Genomic DNA, 17932 nt, shown 5'->3' with positions numbered 1-17932 from the left:
TAACACTCAAACATTAACAGAAGAATGGTGGGGCGCATCTTCGTGGATGACACGATCTATAGGTATACCTACACTGTGATATATGTGGAATGAGAATACAGGATTTTTGACACAATCGAGGTGATTCTTGTGGAGAAATTCTTTTAGAATATAATATAACTAGCTTTCCGCCCGCGGCTTCGCCCGCGTGGAATTTTGTCTGTCACAGAAAAACTTTATCGCGCGCGTCCCTGTTTCAAAACCCGGGATAAAAACTATCCTATGTTCTTCCCGGGACTCAAACTATCTCTATGCCAAATTTCATTAAAATCGGTTGCGAGGTTTAAGCGGGAAAGCGTAACAGACAGACAGACAGACAGACAGACAGAGTTACTTTCGCATTTATAATATTAGTTGGGATATAAGATACTTTCTCCTACTTCTTACTGCTCTAAGTTCATTTAGAACTGGCTAACTTCAACCACACTAACGCGTGCAGATTGCCATCGCCGGTGCGATCATAGGCCAATGACAAGTCACGAGAACTGTCATGGGTCGCGCGACCTGTCATTGGCCTATGATCGCGCAGGCGATGGGGATCTGCACGCGTTGGTGTGCTTGAAGCTTTAGAGTAGTCCTTTCGTTCATATCATAAGATAAGTGAAAACCATACTAATGGAAAAAATTAGGGAATAGCGTGGCAATTGAATTTAAAATTGGTAAAGTACCATTTTGGCAGGTTTTTAGAATTTATGCTAACACGCTCCGGTATATTTTTTAACCCTTCCATTTCACGACTTTCTAAGATGAAGCGTCACTGTCTCTTACGTCAGGTTCTTAAGATCATTAGGAGTTTTAGCTTTTAGATATGGAAAATTTTGACATGTCGAACTTACAGGTGCATTCCACATATTTCAGCGCACGCAAAGGACGCGCCGAGAATAGTTCCGTCGACATAATAAAGTTGTTCGCTGCCAATTTTGCGGTTGACAACGTGCAGTTTTTGTACTCTATGACTAATTGCAGCAGACGGTAAGTCTATATTTTCAAAGGAGAAATGTAATTGCTAAGAATCATATTCATGCCAAAACAGTGGTCAAAAGGTGGGCTTTTTGAAAATATCTCTATAATTTTATGGTTCATAGTGTGCTGGTCACTAAAGCTTATGGTAAAGTGTTAGTCCTTTTAACAATAAAGAGAATTTTTTCAGAAATTGGCTACGTCACATTACACACAAGAAAATACATAGTATCTAGTATACCTAGTATAGTATCATTTCAGAGCAGTGTCTACACTGAGCTCTCAGCTTTTTTGCATCGCTGCGGCATACTTATACCTTAGCGCGCAGGATTTTCTTTCTTTCTCTTTGTAATGTACTATATCTTTCCTGCTACTCCTGTGTTTATTAATCTTACGTTTTGCTTCTTGTGTGTCAATGTGTTTTGCAAATAAACCATTTATCTATCTATCTACCTACATACGGTCAGAAAATTTGAACAAGGATCAAAAGTATAGAGTCCGTTTCCTACCATATTATGAATGTAACCAAGTTTTTTTGTGCCGCTTCTCCTCAGCACTTGTCCATTTATTGTCCCGAAGCAGTGGTAGGGTTAAAGTTATACGATGACGTGTAAAAGCGCTTTTTGCAGAAAAGAAATTACTTTTATGATTCCGGAGATTCAACTGTATAGAACTTTCAACAATTAAAATTGTATGTATTATGGCGTGACGCAAACGTCAATTGGCTTGCTGTTATTAGACAATTCATGTCCCTAAATTATTTCAAGAAGTACCTCTTTATTCACGAGACAATAGCCAATTTAGACGGGCGACATTATTGAACTGTTTTCGGCTGGACGTTAGCCAAATCATCTACGAGGTTGTTTAAAAGCATTTATTTGAAATATTACATTCTGTACGTACTTTTATGACTTCTTATTTTCCTTGCATGCTTTCGTCATTTGGCTTGAACAGTCGACTTCAAAATTCAAAGTGGAAAAACACGTCGACGTGTTGTCAACTTTTTGGCCACTTTGGGTGTCACAGACTATTTGACAGTGACTGTACATTTTTTTTTAAAACATAACCCTCCTTCTGGCGCATTCGGGTAAAAATACAGATAAATTGAACACAGAGCAACGAAGGCTGAAACTAAACTAATATTTTTAATTTTGTTCTCTCTGTACAAAATCTCAATCAACAAATTATTATTGCTTCATTGAATAACACTGACATTAATTTCACTACTTTCATTGGTCCAATTATAACTGCACTACTTGGCAATGCAAAAAACCTTGTGATTTCCTGTGCAGTCTTTATATCTACGTGTACAGAGTTCAAAATGTCTTGACAATCATCATTTCGTCTCCGAGAAGTCTGGCTGGGTGACCTAGATTGTGATATTGGGACTATTTTGGCACATGTTATGTGTCAATAACTTTCTCTAGAACGTGCTTTGGATCTGTAAAATAGTTTTAAGCCTATATTGAAGCTATCTCTATCTCTCTCTATACATTTAGTCCATACTTTCATACAAGACAAAGAACTCTTAGGCCCAGAACAGACGGTGAAACGCTACTGCAACGAAACTTTTGAGTTGCATCTAAGTTTCTGCCATAGCGTCCGTTGAGAGACCACACATGACGCATCCAGTTCGAAACTTTCAGTTTCAGTTTCATTCATAAGAATCATCAGAAAGTTGCAGTTTCGTTGCAATTGCGTTACACCGTCTGTTATTATGGGCCTTAGTTTCTCATTAAAAAATTTTGTTTATGAAATTGATACAATTTAGCGATAAATTGAACCCATGGTTTTGTCTCGGAAAAAAAATACAGGGACTGGAAATAGCGGAGCAGAAAATGTCCAAGTCACGAGCAAGAGTCACATTATACTGTTTCTAAGGGGATTCAGAACTCTCATAGAATAGCACTTTTGGTATGAATTTCTGTGACATACTGAATTTACGAGGACAAGTCGTTGACAGAAGCTAATGGCACCATAGATTTTGGTTGGGCAAATTAATTATTAGGCCAAGGTCACCTTTTATGTCACACCTTAGCTTAATCATACAGGAAACCACATTCATATCACGCTCAATTATAGTAATCAGTCACACATACCTACGCATACCGCTAGCACTTTTCATAGACGTTATTAATCTTCTTAGGCCATACCTAGCTCAGTACCACACTTCCCAATAGCTAGCTGTTACTATGTAATATTTGAGAGAGAAAATAGATGATTTCATCTTACTGATAGTGTAATAGATGATTAATTGTACAGTGACGTCATTGGGCAGAGAAGCCGTATCGGTCACGACATTGGTCTTGATTTTGGTTTGTTGCACAGTCAATAATGATGCAGTAATATTAGAAGCACCCGAGATGATGATATTAGTGGTAAACTAGTTATGGAAATCCTTGGGAAGGCCATTGTGGCAGTGGACGTCTTTATGCTGAAAAGAACGAACGAACCGGTAGTTTGAGGTGAGAACTTACGTGACGGCATTGAAAAAAGTTGACTTCAATATTTTGAGCAAACAAAATTTAGTCTATTCTAGAAGCACAATATTCTTGTATTAAAAGATGGTTTTTGATCGTTTTAGTTCTATTACTTAATTGAGTCAAAAGCAATCGGTTTTGAATAGGGTTTCTGATTTCTCGACCTATTTTTTTTCTCGAGTTTCGGGAATTCTCGAGGCCAAAGTCTCGAGTTTTCTCGGGTCTCGAGTCTTTTAATTAAAATTGTTGAAATCGGTTGAAATTTGATAAAAACACAGGTTTTTTAAAATCTAATATACAAATAAACTAAAACCCAACTACGTAAAAATGAACTGAGAAGATAGGAACACGACAAAGTGTTCACAAATGCAGTCGGAGACATAAATGACTATTTTTTTTTGTTAGTGATAAGTAGTTGGTGATAAGCCGTGTGGTGACGGCAGAATGGGCCTAATACATTTGTCACCAACCCCTACTCTCCCCGCGGAGGAGGCTCATAGTCCAGCAGTGGACTGTAAAGGACTGTTGATGATGATATGATGATAAGTGTTTGATCTCCCTCCTCCAACTACATTTGTGAACACTTTGTCTTATTTCTATCTTTTCAGTTCATTTTTACCCAGTTGGGTTTTTTGTTTTTATTTTTTTTACACTTTGTCTTATTTCTATCTTTTCAGTTCATTTTTACCCAGTTGGGTATTTGTTTTTTTTTTTTTCAATAATATTTTTATTTCCATCTTTTAGTTAAAGAGCATACATTTTGCAAGCTATTTAAAATCATTTATTGATACCCCACTCGATGGGTTTTGAGATATTTTTTTAATACATATTATGGCGCCAAAAGTCGGCCATTTTTATATTTTCCAATTTTGATATACCTAGTGTCACTCTCACAGTTAAAACAAATCTAACGATACCTCACATGCCATAGTTTATTGAGTTTCACAATATGGCATCCGGTAGTCGCCATATTGAATTTTTACTAACGTCATTTGTCTTTAGTGACACTCACCGGACTAAGAGAAATCGATTGACGTGCGAATCATAAAAATCGACCCAATAGTTTGGTCTCTATAGTGCTTCAAAAACATACATACATAGGCTGTTAGACACATTACCACTCCTTTGCGTCACGCAGTCGGGTAAAAAAGGAAAGAGTAGACCAGTCTAAAAGCAACGTTAACCTATTAAATAATTAAAAACTTACTTTTGTCTAATAAAATAGGCTTTCAAGAATATTAAAAGCTTCAAATTCGAAACTCGAGAATTCTCGAGCTCCGGTAATTTTTTTCTCGTCTCGAATGAAGCCAAATTTCTCGAGTTTTCTCGAGTTCGAGAAAGCTCGAGCAGAAACCCTAGTTTTGAAGCTACATGGGCTTGAGTTTGTGTTGAATTTGTAGCGAATTTAATTACGGTTGATTATAAAATTTTAAGTGTAGGTAAACAGGCCCCTTTTTCCCACTGGGCACTTTGGGCACGTGCCCAGGGCCCCGCAACCGAGGGGGCCCCCATCTGCTAATAAGACCTTTTTCCAGATGATAAGGGCCCCCCTTAATCCTTAAATGTCCAGGGCCCCTAGTAGGTTAAAGACGGCCCTGTAGGTAAATGTCTGATTTTTCCATGAGTCCTTTTGGTCTAGATACTCGATCGATTAGATAGATTTGAACTTTTGGTCTAAAGAAAGTACACTCTGACGAAATGTAAAGTTATGTTAGCATTGGCTCCATTCAATTTAATTCTCGTTCATCGAAGCCAGCAACTTTGCAAGGGTGATTCGTGTGCTCGTTTCCCTTCTTTTTCATAAAAAAAAGCTTTTTGAGCAAATACGGATCTCTGCGGTTATCTAAGCAATCTTCGAAAATGTGATGCAAGTAAATTGAAAACGCCTTTCTAGATTTCTTTGATTCCTAATTGATATTTAATGTTTATCGTTCGTAAAAAAGTAAATCAAAAGGCAAATGAAATGTATAAAAATGAAATAAAAAAATATAGTTAGCTCTAGTTTGAAACAAAAACTACCAAATAATAATTACGTACGTCAACTAAATAATAGCGCCAATTATACAAAACTTACAAACAACATTTTGTATTTAAGCAATCACTCAGTAGCTAACTGAGCACGAACAATTAATAAACGATGATTAATAAAACGAAGTTGAAAATGACCAACTAAATTGAACTAAAATGAAAAAATCTTTGGGGCTAAACGTAGGTAACAACTTTTTTGTATTCTCGATTTTCTTTATCCCTCTCACTCTTATCAAGATGCTGGTATGAGTGACAGGGACAGACAGATCCAAAAATACGAAAACGTTACACATTACCAACTTAAATACGCTACAAATCTAGATAAAAAAATGAAAGTGATCGTAAAAATACAATGACAATGACGAGGAACATTTCTTTTTTATTTTGCCGAACTGGTAACTTGTACTTTCGAATGAGACTAGCTACACGAAAACTAATAAGTAAGAAGCGAAAAAAAATGAAACATAAACCCAACGACAGCTATGTCGCGCAAGTTTCTTGGTCCGTTTACGAGCAACTCGTTCAGTTTCTCACTGGTCAAGCTGCCTCTGAAATAAGCGTAATACGTCCCTTCAGATCATCTGTTAAGAAAAAAATTTAATAAAAAAACCTATGGAGATCAAATCTGTTTAATCCGCCATCTTTTTGGCTGCCGTTTTACAACTTCTTATCATGTTTAGGAAGGATGCTAAGTTCTCTTTGAACGTTTATAAGTCGTGGATATATTTAATCTAAATTATTATTGACCGTAATAAAAACAAAACTGTCAGAAATTCGTCAATTTCCTAAATCAATATAACTTAAATTTAAATTATTGTAAATGTGAAGGTTTCTTCAGTTATTACAGCATTTAATAGCTCTAGCTGTCTGGGTTTTCGATTTCAAGACCCAAGGTATGGGATATTTTTCATTTTAATTACAAACAAGTATTTCTATGGACTTTGTCGTAACGAAAATGACATTCACCTTTTCTCATAAAATGTGCTTTAAGTAACTATGTTTCGTGAAGTTATTGTAGGAATTCGATTGTTGTAAGTGCCGATCGATCCTGGCTATTTACATAATATTATTGTAGGGGAGTTAATGGTTGGTTGCCTTAGCGATTATTCCATAACAGATGGAGTAAAAGGTATGGATTTCTGGACTAAAATGCTGAATAATACTGAAATATCACTTTTAGTCATCTAATATCCCGAAATCTAAAGAATTTTCCTTAAATATGACTAAGTACGTACACTTATGCGTCTTTATAGTTAGTAAAATTCCTCTCAGCCTCTTTAAAATCGTACAAGGATGCAATGTTTTCAGTAAACTCCGTCCACAATTATAAAACATTTGCATACATTAGACTTAGTTGCAAAGAAATCGCTTTTCAAAGAAGAAGGTCGAAGCTGACATTAGAATGTAAGATCACTATTTATTTACCAAGACATTTTAGCATCAGCCACAGTATAAAGGTATGTGCAGTATTGTGCAGTGCCTTTTCTTGTGATGCGGATTATGGCACGCGTGCGGATCTGGTCCAAATGCGAGCTGCCCGCATTTCATTATTTCGTATTTCATACATATTTTTTATATTACACGGCTACACGCACGCGGATTCCGCAAAGGACTAACGGCCGTATTCACAAACATACTATGAGGTCTCACAGTGCGCGTGGACGCACAGAGTGACACACGAACCAATCACAGAGCTCTATTCAACGCTGTGTCAATTTGCTGATTCATTTAAACAAGCATCGTTTGTGAATACGGGTGTAGTAGGTAAGACCCAGTTTCCAGTTCCAGATATGTTTTGGAAAACCAATGAGATTTCCAAAACGAAGACGAAATTGTTTATTCTTTCGTCTCCTTTCCTCTCCGCTTTGATGGAAACCGAGGCTTACACATACAATTAAACTGAATTAATTACATCTTTTCTTGATAAAGCCCCTATATCAAGCACATACAAAGACTAGTGATGACATCTGTGAAATTTTAAATTTGCCGTAGTACCTAACTGTACCCAGCTGTACCTAGTGTACCTAGTATTTAATTTCAGCAGTAGTAAATTAGGCGGCTAAGCTAGGCGGGCGATGAAAGAATTACTTCATTGAATTACTTCACCAAAGAATTGGCTTAGGTAAAAGTGATGATATAGGCATGTCATGTGCCTACAGCAATGGTGATGACCAATTGCAATAGGTAAGTATAAAATATACAGGAAAATCGCGTTTTACCGGCTCATAAAAAGTATACTTTGTCAATTAAATGACGTCAACTTTCCAACTGTGACAGTACACTTTAGTAAAAACTGTTTTGAAAATAATCCTGTGCTTATGCAATTAAAATTTAACTTTCAGCTTTTATAAAGTACGCAGACTTGGCACAAGCTGGGTGATCCACTCCATTCTACTAAACCCTTGCTGAAAGTTTAAACGTTTTGACAAATAGGTATATTCATAGAATAACTAGTGTATATCTACCTGACTTCTCTCTTCTCTGCCTCTTCTTGAGACAGGTCCTCTTCCACTGAGTAATCGAGGATCGATTTGACTCCAAATGAGCGCAGCCTGGAATGGAGAAATACATAAGAAATTGACATCGGTTGAGTTAATCACAACTTTGGTTGAGATAATTTAAGAGCTTTAGAAGCAGTAATAGTAGATAGACGGGGAATAAAACGGGTATGATTTCAGAAAGAAAGCTTCTTGATACCTTTGTGTAAAAAGGCACAACAGCTTTGACGTCGGACCAATGAAGTTCGAGGGTCCGATCCCCTTCGACCATTGGAATTGGGTGAATCCACTCCCATCACAGGCATCTATGTATTTTAGCTTAGCTACAGTAATGACGGAAGACGTAGTGTGGACAGGTTCCCCACTAGTTGGACCGACGATCTGGTGAAGGTCGCGGGAAGTGCCTGGATGCGGGCAGCGCAGGACCGGTTGTTGAGAAAATCTTTGGGGGAGGCCTTTGTCCAGCAGTGGATTGAATAAGTACCTAATCTATGCAAAAATGTGTTCTTTCATTGCCCTAAAAACTTTGTCATTTTGCGTCATACCTCTCGATGGTAGGCTTGATTTTGTTCTGGTCCTCGCCGGCGACGAACTGGCCGTAGAAGGTGGCCTTCATGATGGCCTCGAAGAGTCTGTTGCCCACCACCTGCCGCAGCCTCCTCATCAACTGCAACAAACAAGATTAACTTAGAAATGGCGTAGGTAAATAACACTAAACTTTACAACATTCATATCTGCAACATTCATATATGTTTTATTGGTTGAATGCTATTTTGCAACAGAAATATAGGTAAAATAAATATAACTCAAAGGTGACCGACTGACTGACATAGTGATCTATCAACGCACAGCCCAAACCACTGGACGGATCGGGCTGAAATTTGGCATGCAGGTAGGTGTTATGACGTAGGCATCCGCTAAGAAAGGGTTTTACGAAACTCCACCCCTAAGGGGGTAAAACGGGATTAACGCGTACGAAGTCGCGGGCGGCCGCTAGTCTATTATATTGTTGACAGCACCTATGCTTAACCATGTTTGGGGGCACGTTAATTAACTCGTCGGATTGAGCCCTATCGCCCCTGTCAGACGGATGCCTATGCATGTAGCAGTTCATTATAATTTGACCAGACAGGTCTGACTTGACCCACAATAATCTCAAATGGTAGAACGTGTATCGTCGTCGTTTCAGCCAAATGACGTCCACTGCTGGACAAAGGCCTCCCTAAGGTTTTACACAATGCACGGTCCTGCGCTGCCCGCATCCAGGCTCTTCTCGCGACCTTTCCCAGATCGTCGGTTCACTTATTAGGAGGCCTGCCCACGCTACGTCTTCCAAGAACGTGTATAATTAACTCAAATCGATTAACAAATGCAGTGCCTAGGTGCTCTGAAAACGTTATTTATTTTTTAATTACTACATTGCACATTGCCAGCCGCCATCCAAATGATTTACATACCTACTCATAAAATCGTGAATATTAAATAACGAGAACATGTGCCAAACTGACTCAGAAGGTAATCAAAAAGACTTATTACAAGCACCTAACTATGTTATTATTTATTTGACTAGCGGTGTTAAACAGTTGAAGCCAGGATCGTAACTGCCAATAAAAATCCAATAAGAAAATGGTAAGGTTGAGTTGCACCACCTAACTTTAACGATAACCGGTGCTTTTTGTATGGAGCTAGCCAGATATTTGACGTTTGTTAAAGTTCAAGTAAGATGGTGCAACTCTAAGTTTGTACAACAGAAAGTTAACCGCCATTGGAATTTGGATCCGCAACAAAAATGTATTTGGGCAGTCCTCCATTTGTCTCTGGTAAATTAGGTGGTTCTCCTGTTGTAGAGAAATGGCCTGATGATGACGTAAATACAAATAATTCAGTCTTATACAAACTTAACTTCATGTAAAGTGCAAAGATAGACTGTGGTAAAATAAATAGATTTTTGTTCTCCATAAGCATATGCGCAGACCACCGACTTTTAGTTGGCCGATACTTGGATCGGGTTGTTAATCAGTATGGAGATGAATGAACGTGCGCACATTACGCCGATTTGGTATCGGCCGATTCTTCACACAAATTAGAATCGGGCCCAACTATCGGCCAGCTAAAAGTCCGTGATCTGCGCCTAGACTTAATGCTGATAATGATGATGATGTAAGTGCAAAATGCAATATTTGATCTTAAACCAACATGTCTTACTGACTGCTTACTACTAACTACTACTGCATTCTGTACAACAGTCGACATTCCCACAACAATACCAAATACGCGCGCCCGAGAACAATTGACAGATGCGATAATGCAATATTGTTTTCTGTTTGGAAACGTCACGGCATCGGCACACCGCAGATTGGTCTATTTGCGTCCGCGAGTATTTCAAATATTTTACTACAAGGCCGCGACTAATGGCCCGCGTGATTCTAATAAGCGTCTTCTTGAAAACATTTCCTTCTTTTTTCGATGAATTCTTGTCAGTTAGGTAAATAGAGATGATCTAAAAATAAATTCAGGAAGGAAGGAAAAGACCCAAGTTCAGAAGGGGTATAAAAATTTCTGAAAATACTGATGCAAATTCTTACATTTTTGGGAATTGAAAAATGCTTCGGTATAATCCTTCCCAAATCGTAAATATATACGAAAAAGGATTATAAAAATCCTTTTATACACCTCTTATCATTTGCTATGATTTTTTTTTATGCAAGACAAGGCAGGTATTTGACCGCAATCGCACCTGGTGTTAAGTGATCCTGTAATCTATTTGGAACTTTTTTTCCAAAAATGAAGATGTAGTACATTTTTATCTTTTCTCAAAACTTTAAGATGTGTAGTAGATCTGTGTCACGAAAGGCAAGTTTATCTCTAGAAGCGAAATCGAAAGCGTTAGCGTGTTTGTCTACAATATTATATGTATAGCTAACTGACTTGAATAGACTTGGGTCTTAGCGTGTGACTAAAAAGTGATCATTTAGCAGCTTGTTCTTGAAGCGCGATTTAAAGATAATTTTGTTAAACCGCTCAGTTTTATCAAGTTAAAATTCAGTATTTACAATTTATTAGTTTTTCTGTGGCTCCGACCGCTTAGTTGGCAATTTCAAACAAGACTTTATTTCGGAGGGATGAAGATCAGTTCTTCTGTGGTTAAGGATTCCGGGAGAAGCTGCTTTGACTTTTGGGATGATCTTGGCTTGTCTTTGGCATCTGTAAGATGCAGGCCAAGAGTTTTCTCAGTGTGAAAAAAAACTAACATAATAATAAACTATACACATTACACAGGTACATAATAATAAACTATACAGACCGACTAAACTCTATAGAGACATAAACAAACAAGTTTTAGATGAAACTAAAAGCTATCCGTATAGCAACACGGTCTTACCTGGTCTGAAGGACACTCCAAGGAGATTTTTCAAATAAACCTTGTTTAAATTACAAAGTTACAAGTAGGTGAGACAATTAGAAGGATATCTTAGATTTGATCAAAGGCAGGACAGTGGAAGCGTTCATACTTGCGTCTTTCAATATCATTCACTTCAAAATCTGTTCAGTAGTTACTACAAAAATGCATAATATCTCATTGATGCTTACAAAAGTTAGCTAGGCTGTGACTTAAAAGTAATCTTTTGTCATTATTGTTCTATTCTGTAAACAACAATAATATTAGGCTCAACAAATTGTTGCAGATTTCAAGTTTCTAAGAAAAAATAAAGAAAAAGTAGGAAGGTAAAGATACTATGTTCCTTTATTATCCTACATACCGTTATGTTTAGAATATTAGCTAAATAAAATATTAAACAAATTCTAACAAAATGCAAACTAACTTTGCTCCGTGAATTAGGCAGGCCACTGTCATAGGACGTGATCGCCGCGTGATCCGAGTGTGCGAATTCGTTTTTTATTTATTTTGAATAGAGACACGCGGACTGCGCGTGGGCAGCTCTTAGGTGCACCCAGAAAGATCCTAATTCATGAATGAAACGGTCAAAACTAGAATCTGAAGTGTTTGTTATAACAAGCGCAAGAGCATTAGGTTTGCACTGGAGCAGTTTAACCTAACTTTGGACTCCTCCTATGTTCTTCTGATTGATTTCGTTGCGGGTCCATGGACAGTTTAACTTTCCCCGGGACAAACTTGACCTTCACTGGTTGGGTTATTAGTGGTCAAGCTGTAAGTAGATCCTGGCAACACAGGAGGCGCAGCGGTGGGAACGAGAGGTGGGAATAGTCCCGTAAGCGCATTATGTTAGGTATAGGTACTTACAGGTATCTACATTATGTAACAAACAAATTAACTTTCACATTATACTATCTCTTCATTGCAAAGAAGTGCTACTTAGTTACGTGGCATCATAAAATTATGAATAAACAAAAATAAAACATTAGGTAAACTTAAAAGCCAAATCTATATTGCATTCACATTAGTGCCACCTTAATCAACATGCACGTCTTACAATAACGGCCGGATTACGGGATTTTCCTGTCAATCATTGTTATTTATCACACCACAGTCATACAATTTAGTTATAAATCACCTTGTAAGCTACTATTGAAATAATAAACGGACTTGAATCTCTGATGAGATATCCTTCTAAATAAAAGAACACCCTAGAGATCCCTAGTAAGATCTCCCCTTATATCAGTGGTTTTCAACCTTTTTCATGACACGACCCCCCTAGCATGAAAAAAATATTTCGCGACCCCCCGACCACTCACTTTTTTTTTCATGCATTTTATAATGTTCCAAAGATGTTGTAGGGGCCGAATACTTCAATCCATACAACATTTACGCATTTTCATAATTCGATTTCTGATAATATATCTTTAAAACTTTACTGTTTTTTTTTACTGAGGTAGTTTTTACGACCTCTCGCGACCCCCCTCCAAAGGCTTCGCGACCCCCCAGGGGGTCGCGACCCACAGGTTGAAAAACACTGCCTTATATCATCGGGAAACCATCTCCTAGACTGCATCTCACCTAACATCAGGTGCGATTGCGGTTAAATACCTGCCTTGTTCTACATAAAAAAATAATCAAGGTACCTAAGGATGGTCCCCTGATTCCCATCTTTCACAATCCACATCTGACGAACGCACGAAGCAATTTAGGTTCTTACTTTAACGATTAATAAGAAAAATAAACTTAAAAACTTTCTAGTCTCTTTCAATACCGTCAGAATTTGAAAGAGAACACTAGAAGATCCTGGTTATAACCAGCATGCCTTTAAGACTAGATTGAAGTATTGAAGTATATTTATTATTGAGAAAGGAGTAAGGAGGACCAAAGAAAAGCCAGAAGACGTAGTGTGGGCAGGCCCCCACTACGTGGACCGACGATCTGGTGAAGGTGCCTGGATACGCACAGCGAAGGCCCGGTCGTTTTGGAAATCCTTGGGGGAAGCGTTTGTCCAGCAGTGGACGTTATATTTTAGCCAAAACGAACGAGCGAGCAAGGATGGTCAATCTTAGATCTCGCCCATCCAGTTAAGAATGAGCACAAGAATACACAAAACTTATAAGAAGACAACCCTATAGGTAATTTAACTGTATTATACGAGAGGCTACGGTGTGACGTAACGCCATTTCGGTCGTGTCGTGTCGCTTATCAAGGCCGAGGGGACAACAGCTATTTGATTGATATTAGAGCATTGTGGGCAGGTCATAACACCGTATTACGAGGCTCTGGGCCTCAAGGCTCGGATTTGCGAGGAAATTCTAGATAATACTCGTACATATTACAATGTTATCGGAACCATGGGAATTGTTGTACCTACAAGCATGTCCAATAAAATCCATTCATAATCCATTCAACAACAAATTACCTACTTACTGTAACGACTTGCTCGATGCGACAAAACGCTACACAATGCGACTAATGTAGGTAGTGCAGAGTTACATTTTTGTTGCAAAAATAGCACCAGCTATTATCACCAGCTGTTCCACATTGTTTGGTTCATGTGTAGTCATTTTCAGTACGTGATTTATCGCACCACACTTTCTCACCACTGCAGCCAGGCCCCTTTTTCCCACTGGGCACGTGCCCAGGGCCGACCGAGGGGGCCCCCTTCTGCTCAAAAGACCTTTTTCCAGCCCCTAGTAGGTTAAAGACGGCCCTGACTGCAACTACTGTATAGCCAGGATCTACAGCTAGACTTCCATTGCAACCTAACCAAGTCATGGTTGAGTAGTCCCAAGATAGCTGTCATTTTCAGTAGTGCCGTTCTTGTCCCATGCTGAAACTTACTATCTGGTCCTTTTTCCGGAGCCTTTCAGTATAGCGTAAAGCAGTGTTTTTCAACCTTTTTCATGACGCGCGCCCTAGTATGAAAAAATATTTTGCGACCCCCCGACCGCTCGCTTTTTTTTTCATGCATTTTATAATGTTACAAATAATATGTTGCAGGAATCGAATATTAAAATCCATACAACATTTATGCATTTACTTACATAATTAGATTTCGAATAAATCTATTTTAGTAACTACTATTTTTTAACTGAGGTCGTTTTTACGACCTTCTCGCGACCCCCTTATAGAAGCTTGGCGACCCTATAGAGGCTTGGCGACCCCCCAACCCACAGGTCGAAAAACACTGGCGTAAAGTATCGAAAGTAGCTAAGCTATAGAAGCAACGGTGTCGTACCCTGGTGTGGAGCTCAGAAAGACATCAGGACCTGACCGGAAAACCTCATATTGAACTAGCTACGTTTAACTTAAATAGGGCTGCAGGTTTTTGCACTGCCTTTTGGTTTACCTAGCATAACATTATGAGGCCTGGCATTATGATACAATCTCACTTTTTGTAATGAACTGATGATAGATAGATTAGGTTAATAGGCTTGATTGTAAGATGCTCACGCACGACAACTTAGACATTATTAATAATTATTCATCATCCGTAGGTAGGTAATACTGCCTGGTATTTTTTTCTGAATTTTCTTTCCTTATTTGTTCAATCAAATCACGCCTATATTTAGCTTTCAGTAGGGTAAAAGCTACCTATAAACAAAATTCGTGGTACAGTTTCCTGAAAAATACTAATTCTAGCTTTGAAATCGTAATTAGTTTTCAGTCAGTTTGCTTCGCGAACCTGACGCGACATTTGCTTCTCTCGATCGCTTGCAATCGATTAAGAGTTTGTGATAGCAATCACAACAACCATAGGGAACATATTTTAGCCTTTGCGCAGACCACCGACTTTTAGTTGGCCGATAGTTGGGCCCGATTTTAATTTGTATGAAGTATCGGCCGATATCAAATCGGTATAGTGTGCGTACTTTCATAAAAATCTCTCTCATAAAACTATCGTGACAGAGATTTCGAAATAGCTTCGAAATTCTGAATTAAAACTGTCACATAAGTATGTTATTTTGTCTACAGTTTCTGCAGGCTGTGGCCTGTACACTGTAAGTATAGTCACGCACGCCACATACGTAGATTTCAACGATTTAGGCGGTCAAAACCCAGTTTTCCAAAATCAATCTATTGAAAAATAAACCATGTACGCGGGTAGTACACACTTCCAGGAATACCATGGTACCTTTTTCAATGTTCAACGAGCGCAAATCTACCCTCTAGAGTAGTCTGAATGCGATAGTTCGCTTAACGTGTATGTATTTGTTTTCGGGCGCTCTTAAACTTACAACTTTTGTAAATTGCATATTTATTTTCAAAACCATTGTTTTCGAGTAACAGTGGTGGATTGCGATAATTAAGGATAGAGCCTATGTTTTTCAACAGTAATTTACTTAGTTTTTGTTTTCCTAAATATATTTAAAAATTGTCAAAGATAGCTGTATCAGAAATGAGATTTTTTTTTATTTTTTATTTTAAAGTGGTCGTTTAACTAACTTCAGGGTCCGTCCGAGCAATAATTTCTTTATTTTTTAATAGTTTACATATTGTTCTTAAAATCTGCAAAAAAATTTGCCGCGGAAACCCGCGCTTTTTTAAATTAACAGTATTTGAAGATTTGGAGAAAAAATTGAGCAAAATATCATTTTATTGCTATTTTGCATTAAATCCATTTACTTTTTATTTTAGGCCTGTCTGGTGCCTCGGGTACTAAAGTAGTTACTCGGAATTACTTATTTGACCAGATACAAAGGCAAAATTTACCAAGTTTCAGTGATAAACTTGATTTTTATGAAGATTTTCTTTTGAGTCGTTATGGAGACACAGAAAATGCTGAAAAGAGTTTGAAGCAAAGTTCTTCTTATGTGAAAAGCTAATTCAAGAAGAGGTGGATGAAAGCCAATAAACATGAAGAAGTGTTTTTTAAAAACAAGCCGCAGAAGCCCCGAACAAGCATTTCCGGTCATATCGGCTTAACTTTGCTAGAAAGTTTTCTAGAAAGGAACGCAATGTAGATAGGCTTTTATTAACATCAGACCCCTTGATCAGCTCCAGGAGACACAATAAGACCTTCTCGCAAAGCATTCCTTCCTGAAACAATGGAAATGTTGATGTCTGCCAAGCCAAGTAGCAAGTAGTGACCCAATGAGGAATGCTCTCAAAGTGAGATTGATATACCTACCTACTTATTGTTATTTTATAAAAATACAATAATTTGCCAAGTGCGTGTCGTTCCAAGCGCAGTGTAGAGTTCCGTAGTTGTCAGTCGTTACCATAATATATTTCATAAGCAAGCAATTACTTCATCTAAAGTCACTTTTAATATTTTCTTCTAAGGATTTTTTATTAAGTATGAAATTTTACACGAGTTAAACGACTATTACTCTTGAACTAACTGATCTATCTTAACCGTCATAGTTTTCTTTAAAAGTTCATGAAAAGCACTATTATTATGAATTTTTCCAAATTTTTCAAACCAACACTTTAGTTTTTAGAGGGGGGGGACGCCATTTTCGAAAAAAAAAATAACACTTTAAACTTTAATATTTTGCAAACGGATCACTAAATCAAAAAATAGTCTTAGAAACCCCTAAGTCATTTTAAATTACCTATCCAACGATACCACACACGATGGGGTATCAATGATAACAATGAAACTTTTTAATATACATTTTTTTTAAATTTCTATATTTAAGTGAAAAAATGTTTTATTATCATTAATAATAAAAGAAATCAATCAAAAATGGTTTATTTTAATTTAATTTTGTACTTATAACTAATTTCAAGCAAAAAATATTTTTGGCCGCCTAAATCATTGAAATCTACCTATGTGGCACGGTAATACTATAGTGGTGCAAGAAGTCTGCAACATGATCATGATCATTGACATAACACTTATGGCCTGCCATTCCTGCCAATGAACTCCACACAAGCGAAACTGGTTCCGCAACAGAAGGAATTTTAACAATCCTTCAGAAAACTGCAATCACTCGAAATTACACTTTATTGCCCAACGATAAAGTGCAAATAACATTCGTTGTTTACGCAGCATCGAAAATTGCAGGGGAACATCCATCACGCCAAAAGGACAACGCAAGGAGAAGTATAATTTATTTTATTTGCAACAAAGTTGAAAATGAATTGCTGATGAATATCCGAAACGAGTCTGACGGATTGGGACACGTGAGATTAATGGTTTTTTGTTCGGCGAAACTAGATTTGCAAATAAAACACATAAAGATACATACAAAAAGACTGTTTTGACGTGACACGAGAGTGGCATATGTGCGACTACTGACATAGTTTTTGATATTACGGTCAGAAAAAGAGCACTTGGCAACAAGACTAGTCGTTGAATAGAACGAAGGGGAAAATAATATTCAGATCACTGATGTCTTGGCTGGCTTTTAAAATTATTTGAAAGATACAGTCGAAGGTGACCATGACCATGACCATGACCAATTGACCATGATTCCTTGTTTCCCAAGTTAATATCATGCTAACGTCTAAGAAAACCTAATCTATTAATTTCAGGAAATAAATCCAGGTATGAAACCTTCTGGTTGTTTTCGCAA

At 37.7% G+C, this 17932-nt stretch overlaps 1 protein-coding gene across 2 annotated transcripts in view; it reads right to left on the bottom strand.

Annotated features, from left to right (window-relative positions):
• The window catches only part of slgA (proline dehydrogenase slgA), a 40720-nt gene that overhangs the window by 16342 nt on the left and 6446 nt on the right, over positions 1–17932 (bottom strand). For both annotated transcript variants that reach the window (XM_028301304.1, XM_028301305.1), the window contains exons 2-3: positions 8551–8672; positions 7973–8059 (exon numbers count right to left, since the gene is read on the bottom strand). In XM_028301304.1, coding sequence (XP_028157105.1) covers positions 7973–8059; positions 8551–8672 — 209 coding nt within the window. The remainder of the gene's footprint in view (positions 1–7972; positions 8060–8550; positions 8673–17932) is intronic.

The sequence above is a fragment of the Ostrinia furnacalis genome, unplaced genomic scaffold (assembly GCF_004193835.3).
Source record: "Ostrinia furnacalis isolate ACB-3 unplaced genomic scaffold, ASM419383v2 OfSCF0912, whole genome shotgun sequence".
In the NCBI taxonomy this organism is placed as follows: domain Eukaryota; kingdom Metazoa; phylum Arthropoda; class Insecta; order Lepidoptera; family Crambidae; genus Ostrinia; species Ostrinia furnacalis.
This window is presented reverse-complemented; position numbering and strand designations above follow the sequence as displayed.